This window comes from Globicephala melas, chromosome 11 (genome assembly GCF_963455315.2).
Source record: "Globicephala melas chromosome 11, mGloMel1.2, whole genome shotgun sequence".
NCBI classification, from domain to species: Eukaryota; Metazoa; Chordata; class Mammalia; order Artiodactyla; family Delphinidae; genus Globicephala; species Globicephala melas.
In genome coordinates, this window is record NC_083324.2 from 51,898,037 (window position 1) to 51,920,298 (window position 22,262).

At 38.6% G+C, this 22,262-nt stretch overlaps 2 protein-coding genes and 1 non-coding gene across 3 annotated transcripts in view; 2 read left to right on the forward strand and 1 right to left on the reverse strand.

Annotated features, from left to right (window-relative positions):
- Positions 1 to 5,698, forward strand: part of DYNC1LI1 (dynein cytoplasmic 1 light intermediate chain 1) — a 46,669-nt gene extending 40,971 nt beyond the window's left edge. Inside the window, exons 11-13 of the mRNA XM_030830049.3 lie at positions 569 to 689; positions 1,631 to 1,786; positions 3,630 to 5,698. Of these exons, the coding sequence (XP_030685909.1) occupies positions 569 to 689; positions 1,631 to 1,786; positions 3,630 to 3,742 (390 nt within the window). The 3' untranslated portion in view covers positions 3,743 to 5,698. The remainder of the gene's footprint in view (positions 1 to 568; positions 690 to 1,630; positions 1,787 to 3,629) is intronic.
- Positions 5,699 to 5,754: 56 nt separating this feature from the next.
- The window catches only part of CMTM6 (CKLF like MARVEL transmembrane domain containing 6), a 73,115-nt gene continuing 56,607 nt past the window's right edge, over positions 5,755 to 22,262 (forward strand). Inside the window, exons 1-3 of the mRNA XM_030830048.3 lie at positions 5,755 to 6,717; positions 15,583 to 15,741; positions 21,163 to 21,279. The gene's annotated coding sequence lies outside the window, so the exon portion shown is untranslated. The remainder of the gene's footprint in view (positions 6,718 to 15,582; positions 15,742 to 21,162; positions 21,280 to 22,262) is intronic.
- On the reverse strand, positions 13,143 to 13,215 carry TRNAE-UUC (transfer RNA glutamic acid (anticodon UUC)). The gene has a single exon. It is a non-coding gene; the product is annotated as a tRNA-Glu (tRNA).

The following is a 22,262-nucleotide window of genomic DNA, read 5'->3' on the forward strand; positions in this document are numbered from 1 at the left end:
TGCTTTGATATAAGCTTGAATTAAGGATTCTCCTGGAATTTGTGAGATTTTAAAAGATAAAACTTCACTCCCTTTAGAATATTGAAATCATAAATACCTATTTTGCAACATTTGTCCCACATGAGTTACTGTGCCAAACCGTTTATATGTGCTATTTTATAAATCCTCACAACAGCCAGATGAGGCAGGTCCCCCATTTTGCTGGTGGGGAAATGGAGGCTTTGGAGGACATCATGGCTTGCCTGAGGTTTTACAGCTGGTGGGATGGGATGCAAGTCCAGATTGGAGTCCAGATCTGACTCCCAAGCTTATACTCATAACCACACCTCATATTCAATATGTTCTTCTTTTTCCGTTGAAGGGAAAGTTAGTATTCTAAAATGCAGTGGGTCTCTGGTATTCTAATAATGAGGGCACAATTGCTAAACACTTCTGCCCAGGGCTTGCAGCGTAAAGGGACCAGTAGAAGATATGGGGGACAGTTGCAAAGTAGTTTCTTTTTGTGATAATTTCTGTGAAGTTGAAAGTTCCAGGGTTCTGTAATTATGGCTTTCCTATTTTTACTTAGGATGCCTCGCCAAGAGTCCCAGGAGGCTCCCCTCGAACATCAAATAGATCTGTGTCGTCCAATGTTGCCAGTGTGTCACCCATCCCTGCTGGGTCAAAAAAAATTGATCCAAACATGAAAGGTACATTTCTCTCTTTCTTAGAGAAAGCAACACAATACATTTAACAATAGAAATCTACCTAGAGTCATTCCACATTTTGCTTTAGCTATTTTCATTTTTATTCAATAGCTTCTAATCTTTGTGTCTGTCAATACAATCTCATAGTCAGTCAGACTGTGAACCATTTTATGGTGTAGTCTTAACATATCATCTCTGTGCTGTGAGCTTTATGAAAGCTTTGTGTTATATTTAATCATTCTGCTATGGTAGGTCATTGAAGAAATTCATGTTTTTCCTATAATGGGTTATCTGCAGTTAACATAAAGGAAAAAACTATATGCATTATAGTTATTTCTATAGGAATAATTGCCATAAGTGGGATTAGTAGGTGAGAGTTTGTACCTTTTTATGCCTTTTGGTGATGTTTCTCAAATGGATTTTTCAATTTACATGTCATCAACATTGAGTGTTGCAGTTTGCCCACAATCTAATCAGCATTCTCTAAGTACTAACTAATAAGAGCTTTCCCCCCTAGTATTTCCTTTCTGTTTGTATTTTTCTTCTGTGAATTGTTTATTGCTATCCTTTGCCCATTAATATCTTAGAACTCCTACTGGTTTTCATATAGCATTGGGTAACTTTTTGTAATACTTGAAGGAAATATTTCTCAACAGTTATATTTTTGAAGAACGCCTTTCAAAAGAGAGATATATTTGCATCTAACAATCTGTTTTAAATGCCTTTTGCCTTTTAAAAATAACTCTCTAATTTTTTAATAATTATCTTACGCTCTTAACACTCATATTTTGTTTTATATAGGAGTAGATTAGAGAAGTTACCCAGCCTCAAAAGATTAAACTTGAATTTGGAACATTTTCTGTGTATAATTCTACAATAATAATTTATAGAAAAGTTGAATGCTTTGAGTACAAGTTTTTTATCTTAACCTTTTTTTTTTGTAGCTGGAGCTACAAGTGAAGGTGTCCTGGCAAATTTCTTCAATAGTTTGCTGAGTAAAAAGACTGGTTCCCCAGGAGGCCCTGGTGTTGGTGGTGGTAGCCCTGGAGGTGGGGCTGGAGGTGGAAGCAGTGGTTTGCCACCATCTGCCAAAAAGTCAGGTATAGTTACCTGGAGCTTTTTTTTTTTAAAACAGTTTTATTGAGATATAATTTACATACCATGAACTTTGCTCATTTAAAGTGTACAATTCAAAGTTTTAGTATATTTACAGACATACGTAAACCATTACCATAATCTAATTTTAGAACATTTTCTTCTCACTAAAAAGAAACATCCAACCTATTAGCAGTTATCCTTGCCTAACGTCCAGCCTATTAGCAGTTATTCTTCCCTCCCCTGAAGTCCTCCTAGGCAACAAACAATGTTTTCTGTCTCTTTGTATTTGCCTATCTGGAGAGTTCATATAAATGGAGTCATATAGTATATGCCTTCTTTAAAATAATGTTTCCGAGGTTCATCCATGTTGTAGCATATGTATCAATATTTTGGTTTTTTTACTGCTGAAAAAATTCCATTGTATAGATATGCATACATACTTTATTTATCCATTTATCAGTTGATGGACATATGTTTTCATTTCTCCTGGGTATATATCTAGGAGTGGAATTGCTGGGTCATGTGGTAACTCTGTTTAAATTTTTAAAGAACCGCCAAAGTGTTTTCCAAAATGCTATACCATTCTACATTCCCACCAGCAGTTTATGAGGGCCCCAGTTTTTCTCCATCCCTTCCAACAGTTGTTATTGTTCATCTTTGTGTTTTAGTTGTTTTGTTTTTTTGGTTTTGCTTAACCAAGTCAAAAATGTCTCTCTATTTGTGTGTGTGTGTGTGTGTGTGTGTGTGTGTGTGTGTGTGTGTTTTAATTGAAATATAATTGATTTATAATATATTAGTTTCAGGTGTACAACACAGTGATTTGATATTTTTATACATTATAAAATGATCACCACTTGTCCATCTTTTTGGTTAGAGCCATCATTTTGGCTGTGAAGTTGTATCTCATTGTGGTTTTGATTTGCATTTCCCTGATAGTTAATTATGTTGAGAATCTTTTCATGTGTTTAATAACCATTTGTATATCTTCTTTGGTGAAATGTCTATTCAAATCCTTTGCCCATTTTAAAATCGGGTTATTTCTCTTATTGTTGAGTTCTAAGTGTTTTTTATATATTCTCTTTACTAGACCCTTATCAGATATAGAATTTGCAAATGTTTTCTCCCCGTGTTGGTTATCCCTTCACTTTCTTGAGTGTCCTATGAAGCACAAAAGTTTTGAATTTTGATGAAGTCTTTTCCTTTTGTTGTTTTTATAATTGCTCCTCAAGCAGACTTTTTAACCCATTCTCCTTTTTTAATCACACCTTCTTGCCACCTTTTTCACAAGTACCTGCAGCTACCATTTTTGAACATTTTACAGGTTTCTGGGTATAAATTGAATTATTTTCTGGCTTCTCACACTCTCAGTATTGAAGATTACCTTTCTCAGTACTGCTGATTTAATTACCACTCACTCATCTTTCCAAATTCCGAAATTTTGTTGCTATTTTTGTCTTTTACTGTTCTTATTCTATGCCTTTAAAAAAGTATACCTTTATGAGATTAAATGGTAGGTGCTAGTTTTACTTCTATTTGATAACAGACGCCACAATTTAAAATGAGGGAATTTAGGGGCTTCCCTGGCAGTCCAGTGGTTAAGACTGTGCTTCCACTGCAGGGGGTGCAGGTTCGCTCCCTAGTCAGGGAACTAAGATCCTGCATGTTGCGTGGTGAGGCCAAAAAAGAAAAAAAAAAAAAGGGAATTTATTTTTAAATTAAGGATGTTTATATAACTGTGTTTTAGATAAAGTTAATGAAACTGTTGGCAATTGTTAAATGAAGACACATTGGTGTTAAGGATATTTTGACTTATGTCTAAATCTTGGTTTCTTTTCCTTTAAATAGGCCAGAAGCCTGTCCTATCAGATGTTCACGCGGAACTAGACAGAATTGCACGAAAACCAGTTACAGCTTCTCCTGCAACACCCGCATCTCCTACGGAAGGAGAAGCTTCTTGAAGATACCAAATAAAGCCATTTATTCAGTTTTCTGGGATAATGTAAACTTGCCTCTGCCTTCTCCTTCAAAAGTGGAATTAGGGAGCTGGAGTGCTTTTTCAGATGGACTAATAAATTCATGTCTTTTTTGTGTATGTGGTTGCCCATTTTATAAAAGGGAAGTATACAGAAGAAAAATTATCCTACACTATGTAGGATTGCTATTTGCATTGCCACTTTGCGTAAGGAAGTAATTTTGGATTTTGAAAAACTCAAATTTATAGATCTGAAATACAGCCATGTGATCATATTCTAAAGGCTACTTAAAACATATAGGAGGGTTTGAGAAGGGCAGAAAATAATATGCTTTGGGCATTCGACTTACTTGGAAGGAAGTCCAAGCTTATTTTAGTTAAGACTATTAAAAAATCATTAAAAAAAATTATGTGTTAGTTTTGCTGGAAAAGAAGATCAGTTGTCAGATTTTCCACACCAACGTAAATATACCACCACACATGGAATATGCTGAGAAAATGATCAGATAGCATTTCATACACTAGTCATTGTCTCAATCCATGATCCTGTAAGTTGTCATCAAAATATGATTTAGAAATATTGGTCAAGATTTGTTTCTTTAACTGAGAAGAAAAGAAAGCACACTGCCTAAATGTGTAAAAGAAAAATGCAGAGGTTGTTAAAATGTAAAGAGGTAACAGTCTTTGGATTTGTCTATATATATATATATCTACATATATATATATATCTATATCTATATATCTATATATATTGATATATATATATATGGCTCTGCCTTAATATACCCCTTTTTTGTTTGTGACTTTCAACTATAATCAGTTAATAAAGTATTTATTCTCTGCATTCAGGTTCAAATAACTTGTTGCATTCTCTTATATTTAAATTTGTATTTATCATATAATGAATAAGATTTGTTAGTATTTTAAAGTGTTTTGACTTAATAGGATTATTAAGCTTTCTGATCTTCTTTCTAAGAGATGAGTACATGAGATTCACTGCCTTGTCAAAGGAATTTACCTTGATCAGTACATCTTCCCCATAAACATGTCTTGAACTACAGAATCTTACATCAGCATTCCTAGTAGTAAAAATAGAGCCTTATATCATTATTTAATGGACACAAGCTGTTTTAAAAGTTTGGCAAGTGCACTGAAACATAGCTACTCCCTTACAGGTGAGATCACCTGGTAATAGTTCCACCTTTTCAATACTCAGATTTTAGTCCTTGTTTTGGAACCTTCATGAGAACAGTTTGATTTTCCTACTGAAGTTCAACTAAAGAACACATGTACATTTGACCTATTGTGTAATTTCAGATAATTGGGGGACAATGGTTACTACCATTTGCATTGATCTTTGTTATAACTTTAAAATATATATTCCAAAGATTTTTTTTTCAACAAAATATTTGAGGACAGTACCTCTACTATCAAACATAATTCTTTCATTAGAACTTTAAAATCTGTTTGGTTTTATAATAGTATTTGGCTCCTAATGGTTGAATGTAAATACTAAAAATATATGAGAGGGTTATAATTTGTTTCAGTGTGGGAAAAACTTAGGATGTTTGTGGGCATGGAAAAATTAATTCGCAAAAACATTTTGTTTAATAAAATATGAGATGAAAAATGCCATTGATAAAATCTTCAGTCCGGAAGGGGTTCTGCAGTCCTGGTGTTGTAAAGACCAGTTTTTTTAAACTAGTAGTACTTGATGAAGTAAGTGAAACTAATGAAGAGCATTGCAGACTGTGCATTATGGTATACTTTGGTATGTCTCCTGTGTTTGCATGTCTAGACCAACTCATGTTTTTTTCTGTGTGACATTGGAGATGTACTAGAAAATCCTCAGAATTACATTGTTACCTGAAGTAATTGTAATTGTTCACTTTATATGGGATTCAGTTTTAACTAATCAAAAATCTTGCGTTTACTGCGTTTAAACCTATTTTTGTCCCTATTTTTTTTTTTTTTTTTTGCGGTATGAGGGCCTCTCACTGTTGTGGCCTCTCCCGTTGCAGAGCACAGGCTCTGGACGCACAGGCTGAGCGGCCATGGCTCACGGGCGTAGGCGCTCCGCGGCATGTGGGATCTTCCCGGACCGGGGCACGAACCCGTGTCCCCTGCATCAGCAGGCGGACTCTCAACCACTGTGCCACCAGGGAAGCCCTGTCCCTATTTTTGCAAGGAAATTTGTTTTTAAACTACTTAATCTTTTTTGTTTGTTTTTTTAGCACTTTTTATTGAAGTATACAGAACAGAAAAGTGTACAAGTTACAGGTGTATGGTTTGAAATATCACAAAGTGACCACATATAACCAGCATCAGGATCAAGAAAGACGGTGTTATTTGCACCCCAGGCGCTTCCCTTGTGCCCCTTGTCAGTCCTCCCACCCACCAAGTAACTACTGCCCTTTCTTCCAAAGCTGTAGATAAGTTTTACTTATTTTTAAGCTTTATATAAATGGAATCTTAACATTTATATTCTTTTGTGTCAGGCTTCTTAGTATTCTGTGGTTCCTCCATTTTGTTGCCTATAGCAGTAGTTACCCATTCTCATTGCACCATAGTATTTCATTGTGCAAATACACTGTAATTTTTGCAGTTTGCTATTGATGGGTGTATATTAGTTTCCTATTGCTGCTGTAACAATTTACCAAATTTTAGTGGCTTAATACAGTTTTATTATCATACCATTCTCGAGGTCAGAAATCCAAAATCAGCTGTACTAGGTTAAATTAAACTGTCAGCAGGGCTGGTTTCTTTTGGAGGCTCCAGGGAGCATGTTTCCTTCCTTTCCAGCTTCTAGGGGCTGCCTGAATTCCTTGGTTCCTGGCCCCCTCTCCATCTTCAAAGCCAACAGCATAGCATCTTCTACTCTCTGCTTCCATCACATTGCTTCTCACTCTGACCCTGCTGCTTCCCGCGTATCAGGATCCATGGGATTAAACTTTGGCCCACGTAAGTAATCCAGTATAAGCTCCCTCAGCACGTCACTCGTCTTGCTTGCATGGTTTCTGTAAAGAAATTGGATGTTATTCTTAACCTTTGCTCCTCCATAGATGTTTTTTCCCTTTGGCTTCTTTTAAGATTTTTTAAGTCTTTGATTTTATGCAGTTTGAATATGATATGCCTAGGTGTAGTTTTTTTGGGGAGGTGGTTATCCTTCTTAGTGTTCTCTGAACTTCCTGGATCTGTGGTTTAGTATCTGACATTAACTTGGGGGAAATTCTCGGTCATTATTGCTTCACATACTTTTTCTGTCATTTTCTGTCTTCTCTCAGGCATTTTCATGTATATGTTACAACTTTTGTAGTTGTCTCACAGTTGTTGGGTATTCTGTTCCCTGTTTTTCTTCCCCAGTCTTTTTTCTCTTTGCTTCTTAGTTTTGGAAGTTTCTGTTGACAGGTCCTCCAGCTGAGAGATGCTTTCCTTAGCCATGTCTAATCAACTAATGAGCCCATGGAAAGCATGCATCATTTGTTAGGTTTTTTTTTAATCTCTACCTTTAAAAAAGAATTATTTCGGGTTTCCCTGGTGGCGCAGTGGTGGAGAGTCCGCCTGCCGATGCAGGGGACATGGGTTCGTGCCCCGGTCTGGGAGGATCCCACATGCCGCGGAGCGGCTGGGCCCGTGAGCCATGGCCGCTGAGCCTGTGCGTCCGGAGCCTGTGCTCCGCAACGGGAGAGGCCACAACAGTGAGAGGCCCGCGTACCGCAAAAAAAAAGAATTATTTCTTAGAATTTCCATCTCTCTGCTTACATTAGCCATCTGTTTTGGTGTGTCTACTTTTTCTGTTAAAGCCCTTAACATATTAATCAGAGTTGTTTTAAATTCATGGTCTGATAATTCCAACATCTCTGCCGTGTCTGAATCTGATACTTGCTCTGTCTCTTCAAACTGTGTTTTTTTGCCTTTTACTTATGCCTTGTAACTTTCTGTTGATAGCTGGACATGATGTACTAGGTAAAAGGAACTCCAGTGAATAGACCTTTTAGCACTGTGGTGGTGAGGTGTTGGGGAGGGGAGGCATTCTGTAGTCCTATAATTAGGTCTCAGTGAACCTGTGTCCCTGGGTTGTGAACTTCATAAGTGCTTCTCCATCCCCCCTGCCCCCTTACACACCATAGGTGAGACAGGATGGCTAGAGGGAGCTGGAGCTGGGTATTTCCCTTCTACCAGGTTGTTTAGGCTCTGATAAACCCCAATTAAGGAGGCTCTGATAAAATGGCTTCTCTTGAGGACAGGCCTTGTTAAGAACAGAATACTCTGACTTATTTCAAGACGGTTACTTTCTTCCTTCCCCTACTGGAAGCACCAGGGGATTTTTCTCTGATTTTCCCTTTGAGACCCTGGTAGGGCTCCAGGAGGTAAAACTCACAAAGCAGTGGGGATCCCCTTCTAACTGGAGGTTTTTAACTCAGACTTGTCTACTCTGAGCCTCTAGCAATTTGTCAGTTACAGTTCCAGCTTTCTTACCCCAGCACTGTCTCCCTTAGAGGTTTCTGCTTGGAAGTTTCTGCTTCAGTAAGTTGTGGTTCTCTGTGTCCACCTGCCTACCTCTCCAATATGAAGGACTGCAGTTGGCCCTGTGACCTCACTCCTCTGACAGATCTAAGAAGAATTGTTGATTTTTCAGTTCAGCTTTTTACTTGTTAGGATGGAGAGATGACTTCCAAACTCCTTACTTGGTGGACCAGAATCCCAAAGTCTAATTTCCCCCTCTCAAAATCCTAATCACACCTGCAGAGTCCCTTTGCCGAATAAGGTAGCATTCACAGGTTCCAGGGATTAGGATGTGGACATCCTTGGGGGGCCAATAGTCAACCTACCACAAGATGTTTGGGTGGTTTCAGTTTTCCAATTGCTGTTACTAATTGTGTTGTTATGAACAGTCTTGAATGTGTCTTGTGGAAAACATGTTCTCCGCTCTGTTGGGTGTATATGTAGACATGGATTGCTGGATTCAAAGGCTATGTGTATATTCAGCATTAGCAGGTGTTAAATGTTTAGCAAAAGTTTTTCCAAAGTTATAAGAGGTCCCATTCCTGGGAGAAAATATTTGCAAATTTTATATCTGATAAGAGTATGGTATTCAGAATATATAAAAACTCTTAAAACAATAGGAAGACAGCCCAATGTTGAAATGGACAAAGTATTTGAATAGATATTAATTCAGAGGAGATATATGAATGACAAGCACATGAAAAGTTGCTTGATGTCATTAGTAATTGGTGAAATGCAAGTCAAAGCCACAATGAGATACCACTTCACAGCTGAAATAAAAAATAAGTGTTGGTGAAGATGTGAAGAAATGAGAACTCCTGTACATTGCTGGTGGGAATGTAAAATGGTGCAACCACTTTGGAAAACAGTATGGTTAAACATATAGTTACCACATGACCTAGCATTTCCACTCCTGGATATATACCCAACAGAAATGAGAACGTATGTCCTCACAGAAACTTGTATACAAATGTTTATAGCAGCATTATGTATAATAGCTAAAAGGTGGAAACAAACAAAACATCCATCAGCAGACAAATGGGTGAACAGAATGTGACATATCCATACAATGGAGTATTTTTCAGCTATAAAAAGGAATGGGAGTTCCCTGGTGGTCTAGTGGTTAGGACTCTGTGCTTCACTGCCGAGGGAACTAGGATCCTGCAAGCCACACAGCGTGGCCAAAAAAGAAAAAGGAGTGAAGTATTGATACATGCTACAACATGGATGTACTTTGAAAGCATGTTAAGTGAAAGAAGCTAGTCAAAAAGTCAGAATGTATGATTCCATTTATATGGAATGTCCAGAATAGGCAAATGCGTTGAGACTTAAAGTAAATTAGTGGTTGCAAGAGGAGAGGGCAATGAGGAGTGACTGCTAATAGGTATAGGGTTTCTTTTGAGGGTGATGAAAATGTTCTGGAATTATACAGTGCACAGTCTTGTGAATATACTAAAAACTTGACGTCGCTTCGAAAGGGTGAATTACATATCAATTTTTTAAAAGGAATTCGCATTACTACCAGCAGTATATGTGTTCCAGTTGCTCTACATCTTTGCATACACTTGCTATTGTCTATCATTCTGGCAGGTTTTTTATTTATACAATAGGATCTCATTGTGGTTTTAATTGTATTTCCCTAATAACTAATGCAATTAAGCATGTTTCATGTTTATTGGCCATTTGGATATCCTCTTTTATAAAGTACCTGTTTAAGAATCTTAAGAGTCTTCTTTTTTTTTATCCCCCTCAGAAAAATAGGGAGATATTTGACTTTTTCTTACTATCTCATTCTTTACGTGTTCAGAATACTAGTCCTTGTCAGATACGTATTGCAAATATCTTCTCTCATTCTGTGGTTTGGCCTTTTCACTCTCATTGCTATCTTTTGATGAATAGAAATTGATTTTAATGTTCCATTTGCTAGCTTTTCTTTATGGTTATTGATTTTTTTTTTTTTTACCTGTTTTGAAGAAGTCTTTGCTTGCTCTCAAGGTCATGAAGATAGTCTAAGTTTTTTTTTTTCTAGAAGCTTTATTGTTTTACTTTTCTACAATTCATCAATTCATCTGGGATTGATTTCTGTGCATGGTATGAAATAGGGGATAAAGGTTTTTGTTTTTTTTTTTAGTGTGGTGTTCAATTAATTCATTACCACTCTGTTGGGGGGGGGTATCATCCTTCTGAACTGCAGTGTCACCTGGGTCATAATTTGTCCATTTATGCATGCATCTGTTTCTGGACTTTTTGTTCTTTTCCATTTGCCAGTTTCTCTACCCTGTACCAGTACTACAGTCTCAATTTCTGTAGTTAAAAAAAAAGCCTTTATCTGGCAGCCTAAGCCCTCCCCTATTGTTTTTCCTTAAGATTGTTTTTGCTATTCTTGACCCTTTGCATTTCCATATAAACTTTAGAAGCAAGTGGTCAGTTGCCACACCAAAGAAGTGGCCTTTTTTTTTTTTTTTTTGCGGTTTGCGGGCCTCTCCCTGTTGTGGCCTCTCCCGTTGTGGAGCACAGGCTCCGGATGTGCAGGCTCAGCGACCATGGCTCACGGGGCCCAGCCGCTCCGCGGCATATGGGATCTTTCCGGACCAGGGCACGAACCCATGTCCCCTGCATCGGCAGGCGGACTCTCAACCACTGCGCCACCAGGGAAGCCCAGAAGTGGCCTTTTGATTGAGATTGAATTTATGGATCAATTTGGGGATAATTATCATATTTACAGTATCTTCCAAACTATGCACAGGAATATCCTTCCATTTAGATAGGCCTTCAGTCTCTCCTCGCAGTGTTTGTATTTTTCAGTGTATCATCTTGCACCTTCTTTTGGTAGATTTTTTTCCAGCTAATTTTTTTAGGCTATTTTATTATTTATTTATTTTTTTGGCCATGCCGTGCAGCTTTCGGGATCTTGGTTCCCTGACCAGGGATTAAACCGGGGCTCTCAGCAGTGAAAGCTCAGCGTTCTAACCACTGGACCACCAGGGAACTCCCTTTTTGATGCTGTTTTAAATGGTATCCTTTTAAAATGTTATTTTCTTTGTTGCTGGTATGTGGAAATACACTTTTTTCATATTGATCTTATCCAGCAACCTTACTCAGATTCATTTGTTAATGTTCATCCGTAGTTTATTTTACATGTGTCCTGTCTACAGTCCTCTGCTCTCCCAGCTGAGCTATTGAAAGGTGCACCATCTGTAATTTATTTTATATTTTTCTACATATAATTATGTCATCTGCAAATAATGAGTTTTAGTCTTTTCTAGTGTTATCTTGCTTTGTGACGCCTATGCTCCAGTATAGGATTCTATAGAACTGAAGAGAGGAAGCATCTTTATCTTGTTCCCCATCTCAGAATGAAAGCTTTAAATTTCACTATTGAGTATATTTGCATGCTTTTTGTAGATACTCTATCAGAAAGAAAGTTCTCTTCTTTCCTAGTTACTTTATATCATAAGTTTTATGAATGGGTGTTGAATTTTATAAAATGTTTTTTATTAGATAATTTTTCTGTTAATGGTATCAGTTACATTACCTTTTAGAAATATTAAGCCAACTTTGTATCCCTGAAATTAACTTGATCTTGATGTATTTTATTATATTGCTGGATTTGGTTTGCTAATATTTTATTAGGATTTTACATCATGCTCCTGAGAAAAATTGTCCTGTAATTTTCATGGTTTTGTCAGTGTTTGATATCAAGATTATGTTGAAATCATAAATCAAGTTGGAAAGTATTCCCTCTTTGTAAAGAGTTTGTGGGACTTCCCTGGTGGTCCAGTGGCGAAGACTCTGCTGTCCTAATGCACTGGTTCGATCCCTGGTCACGGAACTAGATCCCACATGCCACAGCTAACACCCGGCTCAGCCAAATAAATAAATAAATATTAAAACAAACAAACAGTTTGTGTAAGATTGGTGTAATACTTGTTAGTTTTGCTTCTTTAAAACTATCAGATATCAATTTATAAGGCCTGTTGTGGAACTTAACAGTAGCCCAAATGGTAATATCTGTTACAGTTTTCGTATGTGGGCTTTCGTTTTAGAGAAAGTACTTGCTTTTTAAACTGGTAAAATGCCAGAATACGGGAATTCCTCTTTCATGTAGCACCTTATTAATGTCTTTATCAAATAGTGGTTCCCCATGCTGAAATAGGATTGTAGACAATGATATCAGGGAATTCTCACTATATGTGTAAGAGTTATCCTGTGATCATGATCACTTCAGAGACTTATAGGAAAAATTGTAGTCCATACATACAATAAAAAATACATGAAGTAATTAATGTGAAGAGGTATATGAAATTCAAGGATTTATTTATTTATTTTAGTGCTACGCGGGCCTCTCACTGCTGTGGCCTCTCCTGTTGCGGAGCACAGGCTCTGGGCGCGCAGGCTCAGCGGCCATGGCTCACGGGCCCAGCCGCTCCGCAGCATGTGGGATCCTCCCGGACCGGGGCACGAACCCGCGTCCCCTGCATCGGCAGGCAGACTCCCAACCACTGCACCACCAGGGAAGCCCAAATTCAAGGATTTTTAAAAGGTATTTCTCAATCAGATAATTAGAGAATATATGGATAGAGTTATACTTTGAGAAATAACCATAAAATAATGATGCTTCCAATTTCTCAAAATATGACTATATATATAGAGAGAGAGGGAGGGAGAGTAATATATACAGACACACACGTTTGGGGCAGAGTAGTACCTTGATCTCATTGTATCACCAAAATCTGTTTAGAATTAGTTGGTGACAATTCTTTTCTGTCTTATGTTGGGTTAAGATTTTTTTCTAAAATTCAAATATGGGTGATTCTTAAAACTTCTGGTCACAAGACTCCTTCCCCCACCCCCTGCGTGAGGCTTGGGGGGGGTCTTAGTTCCCCAACCAGGAATTGAACCTGGGACCTCAGCAGTGAAAGTGCTGAGTCCTAACCACTGGACCACCAGGGAATTCCCAAGACTCCTTTATATTTGTACTTATTAAGAACCCCAAAGAATTATTGTTAATGTGGTCACTTATCTGTATTTGCCATGTAATAAATAAAAGCTGAAAATTTTAAAATATTCATTTATAAATAACAATAGTAATTCCATTACATGTTAAAGTAACTTTTTATAGAAAACAACTTTACAAAACTAAAAGTATGTAGAAGGGTACTGTTGTTTTACATTTTTACAAGCTCTGATGCCTGGCTTAATGGAAGACAACTGGGTTCTGTCATCTGCTGTATTCCGTCTGATCTGATGTGCTGTTTGAATTCCAGGAAGAAAATCCAGCCTCACAAATACATAGGTGGAAAAAGGAGGAGTATTTTAATAGCTTTTCCAGATAATTGTGAATTTCCTTTTCTGATACTAAAGCTTGACAAGTGTTAGTTTTTTAAAGGTTAATTGCAGTGTGGGATCCATTGGTCTTTCTTGCCCTTTGAGTGGATTTTTACCCCTATGTGATTTTGTAACATTATTCACTGGGTTTAGAAAATATCAGTTCACTGAACTACAGGGTTCTTCCAAATATTGACATGTCCCACTATAAAATGTCTCCCCAAATCACATATTTTTAGTTATTATCAGATCTCATTAGAAAAGATTAAGTGGTGGGAAACTGTCAGGCTGAGTGATGGATACAAATTTTCCAAGATTCTGATTTTTTGAAAGTTCAACTTTTATCAGTGTAACAGATACTGTCAGTTTTATTCCTTGTACTGACAGGCTCACTTCGCTTATTTCTGAGAAAATGTCTGCCAAATACATCTGAAAAACCAGTTGGGCTGCAAGTAGTTCTTTCAAGTAAGCCTGGTGGAAGAAGTGGCCAGTTCAGCTTACCACTCAGTAGCACAAAAACACTTCTGTAAGCAGCAGAAGTGGTACACGTGTCCTTCCATTTCCTCACACAGAATTTTAGAAGAACTGGTACTAAATGGTTGCAACTTAGTGAAATTAATTTTTACTTCATCAAGGGAATTCTTAAGTGAACTTGGCTTTATATTTTCCCACAGAGTGGTAGAGTGGTGAAGAATACGCTGACTACAAGTTCAGTTTGGTGCCACTGCCTTGCCTTGTGCTAGAGTGCTAGCAGTTTTACTCCACCTGCGGTGCAAACAAATGTTCACACAGTGAAAAAGGCAGATGACCTCTTAGTAGTTGTATGAGAATAGTTTTGACTTTATGGAATCCCAGAAAAGTTCTCAAGACCTCTAGGGGTCCTCTGAGCACACTCAGAACTGCCATTATAACCCAGTAGCCAAAATCAGTCATTTGATTTTGTCCTGTGTTGCCTTAGAATTTAAAACAAGGCTTTGGTTCAGAAATTTTGGTTGACGTCCTGTAGGATGTGACTTTTCTAAACATTTTCTATTAAAGTGTGTTCTGTCTTTAATGCTACAACTTTGCCAATAGTTACCTGGGTTAGTCTCCTATTATTCTGTGTTTTGTGCATGTGCACTCTGGTCTTTTCAAGTTCTACTCAGATGGGAAATACTATTAAAATGACAGGTGAGGGCTTCCCTGGTGGCGCAGTGGTTGAGAGTCCGCCTGCCGATGCAGGGGACATGGGTTCGTGCCCCGGTCCAGGAAGATCCCACATGACGCGAAGTGGCTGGGCCCGTGAGCCATGGCCACTGAGCCTGCACGTCCGGAGCCTGTGCTCTGCAATGGGAGAGGCCACAATAGTGAGAGGCCCGCGTACCGCAAAAAAAAAAAAAAGGTGATAACCAAATTTTATACAATTTTTAAAGGTTACTTTCCATTAATAGTGATTACAAAATATTGGCTCTATTCCCCATGTTGTACAGTGTATTCTTGAGCTTATCTTACACCCAGAAGTTTGTGCCTCCCACTCCCCAACCCCTGTAACCATTAGTTCTCTATATTTATGAGTCTGCCTCATTTTTGGTTATATTCACTAGTTTGTTGTATTTTTTAGATTCCACATATAAATGATATCATATCTGAGCCTGGAGCAGCCACCTGCACCTTGTGTTCCTGTCTCCCTGTGTCTGTGTGCTGCCCTGGTCCACTCTCCTTGAATTACCCCTGGTTAATCCCCTAGTATTTGTCTTTCTCTGTCTGACTTATTTCACTGAGCATAATGCCCTCCAAGTCCATCCACATTGCTGCAAAGATCAAAATTTCGTTCTTTTTAATGGCTAAGTAGTAGTCCATTGTATATATGTACCACATCTTCTTTATCCATTCATCTGTTGATGGATTCTTAGGTTGCTTCCATATCTGGCAATTGTAAATAATGCTGCTATGAACATTTGGGTGCATGTATCTTTCTGAATTAGTGTTTATTTTTTTCGGGTATGCACCCAGGAGTGGAATTGCTGGGGATGGCCACATCTTTTGCTGTACTCCCAAAGCTTTTGCTGCTCTTTAACTTCATATGCAAGAACTGCGGTGCCAGGATGCTATGGAAGACCGTGGAAAGAGGCAGAAGAGCTGGATTACTCCATTTATTAATCCCTTGACTCTGTAAGTCATTTATTGTTCCGTAGCCTTAGTTCCATCGTCTGTGTGGTGTCAAGGACAACCTGCTTAGGTGTAGAGTTACAAACGTGGTAAATGAAATTGAGGCTGTGGAGTCCTTTCTAAACTGAATCGTTGCACAGATAAAATTTTCATAGCTGCAGGGAAGGAGTTTTAATTTACATAAATTCCTTAAATACTAGTCCCATGATTATTCAAGTATGTTTAGCTATCTGCTCTAAATATATTTGTGTAATTAGACCACTTCTGAAACACCTACTGCCTTGTATGCTTGTTTCTATAAGAAAAGTTATATATATACACACATATATATATTTATACATGTGTGTATATATTTATACATATATGTATAAAATGGGATTATACCAACTGATAGCTATTTGTAAAGATAAAATTAGATCCATACCTGACATCAGTCACAGGAATCAACTCCAAATGTATCAGACCTAAATATAAAATATGAAACCATAGAATTACTAAACGAAGACATAAAATTGTTTTGTGTCTGAGTGGGGAAAGGCTTTCTAACTTTAACTCAATGCACATGCAATGAAAGAAAAATTTTATATTCACCTACCTAAAAATAATTGGGGAAAAAAAAGCATGATGGCAAAAAGCACCGTAAGCAGAGCCAAAAGACAAGCAAAAAGTTTGAGAGATAGTAGTTGTATCACAGATAAAGAGCTGATATACCTAATATTTGAAGAACTCTTAAAATAGAGGTGGGGGAACTAAAATCCTTATAGAATATAAATAGGCAAAAAACTGAACAGACAAGTAAAACATAAAAATAGCCCTTGAACATATGTAAGTATGTTCAGTTTTCCTCAGGGAGAAGTGCAAATTAAAATTACACCAAAATACTATTTCTCCCCATCTGAACGAAGAAAATTCAAAGCTTGATTCTACACTTTGTAGGAGATGTGGAGATGTTGGAGAAACAGCTGTGTTCACTATTCCTGGGAGTGCAAAACAGTGTAACCTCTCACAAGGGCAATTCACAGTATTTAACACAACTACACAAACTTAATACTCACCTACCTAGGAATTTACCCCAAAGATACATATCTGACAATACAAAAATAATATTCACACAGTTATTCATTGTGACATTATTTGTAATTGCAAAATATTGGAAACAAGCTAAATGCCTATTCATAGGAAATTGGGTGAATAAACTGAGGTATGGCCACTCAATGTAATTATTCAAAAAAAAACAAAACAAAAAAATGAAGCTGATTTCTATGAACTGACATGCAGGAACTTCAGAACAGTGTATGTCTCTTTCCACTAAAGAAACACAGGGGAGATAACCAGAAGCAAACAAAATGTTACCTGCAGAGGGTGATTGAGCAAAATGAGACAGAACAGATAGACTGAACACCTAAGTGTACCTTTTTGTATGTTTTTACTTATGGAACTTTTGTTTATGCTTCACATTTTCAAACACTAATACTTAATCGATGATGAAGGGAAAACAGATTGTTTTCTGGAATCTTTAATGACGCTCAGTGTGAGGCACCCTCTGTTAAGAGTGGCCTTCTAATGACAGAGACACCCTGTAATCTAAATCCCAAACTGGACCCCACCCTCTTTTCCCAAAGCAGTCAAAAGATTCCACCTTGCTCCATCACATCTCCCACCCAAGCAATCAGACTGTCCTGAAGTAAAATACCCAACTGATATTAAGGAAGGAGGCTAAGTTATCTAGAGTCTTTTCCCGCAAATACCTCTGAGGAATTAACTCCGCACACAGGAGTGCAGAAAGCCTAGAACGAAAGGCATCACTAGCATTCCTTTGCCATCGCAGCCCTCTGCTGGTATACATAAAATGTGGAGATTGACGAAGTTACTTGCTTATCCTCTAATCTTGTTGATAAACTATCATCCCTAGGAGATTTCTGATCCAAACTTTTCTTTGCTTACTTGGCACAACACAGCACCAAACACTGAAGTGTTTGGAAACGTTGACGAGGAAAACTTGAGACCTTTTTCTTTGCCTCTGTGACACTACTTCTGTGTTCTCCTGCTCTCTAAACATGCCTTTATTTCTGTGACTCCTGTTCACCTTCTCTCGCACTCCTGCCAAAGTCCTAGCCTAAATCCTTCTCTCTGTAGGTTCTTCCCTTGAATTTTTTTTTTCTTTTTTTTTTTTTTCTGGCCGTGCAGCTTGGGGGATCTCAGTTCCCTGACCAGGGATTGAACCCAGGCTATGGCAATGAGAGCCCGGAATCCTAACCATTAGGCCACCAGGGAACTCCCTTTCCTTGAACCTTTGTACAGTTCTGTCAGTTTGATGAGTTTCCCAAATGTTTTATCTCCTCCAGATCCATATTTGAAACTAGGTACTAAGAACTCCACTTGAACTTACTTCAGGCACGGAAACCTTGGTGTGTCCTAGTCTGAGTTCTTCACCTTGGCTTTGTTTAGACAAAAGATCCAAAACCTGAAAATAAGGCCGAAGGATTACCAAGTGCCCTTTCGATGCCATATATCAGACTAGAGCAGGCTTTTCAAAAGGTGGCCCTGCGGATGAATGGATAAAGAAGATGTGGCACATATATACAATGGAATATTACTCAGCCATAAAAAGAAACGAAATTGAGCTATTTGTAATGAGGTGGATAGACCTAGAGTCTGTCATACACAGTGAAGTAAGTCAGAAAGAAAAAGACAAATACCGTATGCTAACACATATATATGGAATTTAAGAAAAAAGAAAATGTCATGAAGAACCTAGGGGTAAGGCAGGAATAAAGACGCAGACCTCCTAGAGAACGGACTTGAGGTTATGGGGAGGGGGAAGGGTGAGCTGTGACGGGGCGAGAGAGAGTCATGGACATATACACACTAACAAACGTAGTAAGGTAGATAGCTAGTGGGAAGCAGCCGCATGGCACAGGGATATTGGCTCGGTGCTTTGTGACAGCCTGGAGGGGTGGGATAGGGAGGGTGGGAGAGAGGGAGACGCAAGAGGGAAGAGATATGGGAACATATGTATATGTATAACTGATTCACTTTGTTATAAAGCAGAAACTAACACACCATTGTAAAGCAATTATACCCCAATAAAGATGTTAAAAAAAAAAAAAAAAAAAGGTGGCCCTGGGCTAGCAGCAGCAGCAGCACGTTGGAACTTGATATAAATACAAACTCCCAAGTTCCACTCAAGATCTCCTGAGTCAGAAACTGTCGGGGTGGAGCCCTAGAAATCTGTGATTCAACAGGCATTCCTGGTGATTCTGCTGAGAATCTGAGGTAAGAACTACTGAACTAGAGTGGGATTGTCAGACTGTGGCTTGTGGGCCAATCCGGCCCAGTGCCTGTTTTTATAAAGTTTTATGGGGATATGGTTGCAATATAGCATTTATTTATGTATCATTTATGGCTGCTTTCACTCTACAACAACAGAATTGAGTACTTACGACAGAGACTGCATTGCCCTCATGGCCTAAGACATTTACCATCTGGCCCTTTACAGAAAAAAGTTTACAAACCCCTAAACTACAGCATTGTCCCGCACACCCTCTGAAGGGTCATCAGTGGTCTAGGGAAAGATAATTTTACTTACTATTTATTATTGAATTGGGCCCAGAGTCTATAACGTTAGGTGTTAATTATAGAAGATATATAAGCTACAAATAATTTTTTGTCTTTATTTATTTTAATTTTAAACATTGAAGTATAGTTGATTTACATTGTGTTAGTTTCAGGTATACAGCAACTTGATCAGTGAGACGTATATCAATTTTTTTCAGATTCTTTTCCCCATATAGGTTATTACAGTGTTGAGTTCCCTGTGCTATCCAGTAAGCCCTTGTTGCTTACCTATTTCAGTGGTCCCCAACCTTTTTGGCACCAGGGACCAGGTTCATGGAAGACAATTTTTCCACTGACCTCCCCCCTGCCGCCAGTGACCCACGGGGCGGGCGCGGGGGTATGGTTCAGGTGGTAATGTGAGTGATGGGGAGCGGCAGATGAAGCTTCACTCTTTTGCCCACCACTCACCTCCTGCTGTGCGACCCAGTTCCTAACAGGCCGGGACCAGCACGGGTCCGTGGCCCGGGGCTTGGGGACCCCTGATCTATTTTATATATATTAGTGTGTCTATGTTAATCCCAATTGCTAATTTATCTCTCCACCCCTACCTTTCTCCTTTGGCAACCATAAGTTTGTTTTCTAAGTCTGTGAGTCTCTTTCTGTTTTGTAAATTTGTTCATTTGTATCAGTTTTTAGATTCCACCTATAAGTGATACCATTATATTTGTCTTTCTCTGTCTGACTTACTTCCCTTAGTATGATAATCTCTAGGTCCATCTGTGTTGCTGCAAATGGCATTATTTAATTCCTTTTTATGGCTGAGTAATATTCCATTGTATATATGTACCACATCTTCTTTATCCATTCATCTGTTGATGGACATTGTGGTTGCTTCCATGTCTTGGCTATTGTAACTAGTGCTGCAGTGAACATTGGGGTGCATGTGTCTTTTCGAATTATGGTTTATCCTGATATATGCCCAGGAGTGGGATTGCTGGATTATGTGGTAGCTCTATTTTCAGTTTTTTAAGGAACCTCCATAGGGTTCTCCATAGTGGCCATTACCAATTTACATTCCCACCAAACGGTATAGGAGGGTTCCCTTTTCTCCACGCCCTCTCCTGCACTTATCATTTGTAGACTTTTTGATGGTTGGCCATTCTGACTGGTGCGAGGTGATACCTCGTTGTATTTTTGATTTGCGTTTCTCTAATTAGCGATGTTGAGCATCTTTTTGTGTGGTTTTCTCTTTTTAAACAGTGTGAGTAAAATTTACCTCTTGAAAGTGCCCGGTTTTGAATTTTTTTTTCTTTTTTTAAAAGTATTTATTTATTTATTTGGCTGTGCCGGGTCTTAGTTGCGGCACGTGGGATCTTTGTTGCCGGTGCGGGATCTTTAGTTGCAGTATGTGAGATTTTTTTTTTAGTTTCAGGATGCAGAATCTTTTAGTTACGGCATGCGAACTCTTAGTTGTGGCATGTAGGGTCTAGTTCACTGACTGGGGCCCGAACTCAGGTCCCCTGCATTGGGAGCTTGGAGTCTTAGCCACTGGACCACAAGGGATGTCCCTTGAATTGTTTTTTGATGACCTACTCCAGGACATTTCTTGAGGGCAAGTGTCATATACAGCCCCTCAGGCCTTGTGAAGATGGAAGTGCCCGTAAGTCGAGGTTTTAAAGTTGTTGTTGTGGGAAATAGCCACAAGGTGGCAGGATTTCTTCATGCCCAGGTCTGATTACTCAGGCAACCAGAGCCTTAGCGAAAGTGGTGTTCCTGGGTTGTCAGTTAGAGTGGAATGTGCCAGAACAAAGGCCCAAGGACTTGTGTCTCATTACTTCTTACCCTTTACTTTTCACCTTTCCCCAGACAAACCCCAACCCCTAGAAAACCGCTACACTGAGGGTGCTTTCGTCTGGAGGTGGGGCGATTCTAAGGAAGGAGGCTGGAGGTGAGAACCCCACCACCAGGAGACGTGGAGACCAGGTAAGTTTTCAAAACTCTTCCAGCCCAGAGGGTCCACCCTTCTTTGCGTGCACTGGGCTTGGTTTAGCTGTAAGAGGGCCCGCCTGAATCTGGAGATTGTGGTCCCACCCAGAGGGGACCAGGCACTAGAGGGTCAAGGGGGGCTTATTTGATGGTACATCCTTTCTAACTCCCTGAATCCCAGGGTAGTCCAGCCTTGAGACCCAAGCCTACTCAGGCTCCAGGGATGGGACACCAGCTTGGGTCACCAAGGCCTGAGGGGAATATAGTAGGTGTTTCTTTTTTTTTCTTTTTAATTTAAATTTAATTTTTATTTTATATTGGGGTATTGTTGATTTACAGTGTTGTGTAAGTCTCAAGTCTCAGCGACTTGATTCAGTTATACATAGACATATATCTATTATTTTTCGGATTCTTTTCCCATATAGGTTATTACAGAGCGTTGAGTAGAGTTCCCTGTGTTATCCAGTATCCAGTTATCCCTGTTGATTATTTTATATATATTAGTGTGTCTATGTTAATCCCAATCTCCTAATTTATCCCTCCCCCCACCTTTCGCCTTTGGCAACCATAAGTTTGTTTTCTGTCTGTGAGTCTGTTTCTGTTTTATAAATTAGTTCATTTGTGTCCATTTTTAGATTCTACCTATAAATGATATGATGTTTGTCTTTGTCTGACTTACTTCACTCTTTTCTGATAGAAGTGAAAATGATTTCTCTGCTAGAGTTAATCACAAATGCAATAATTTGTGATTATTACAAATTAGCCATTTAGCTAATGGCTAAACATTAGCCAGTTTCGGATCTAACCTAGTAATCTTATTTCAGCTTTTTTTCATACATAGACACACTCACAGACATATACACACATACCACGATCTTTCATATAATTCTCTGAACCATTTTGCATTCTTTTGATTGCTAGTAAGTTAAATAATTCTTTGAAGCATGCTGACATACTTGGAGGACCGTCATGTTTTTCAC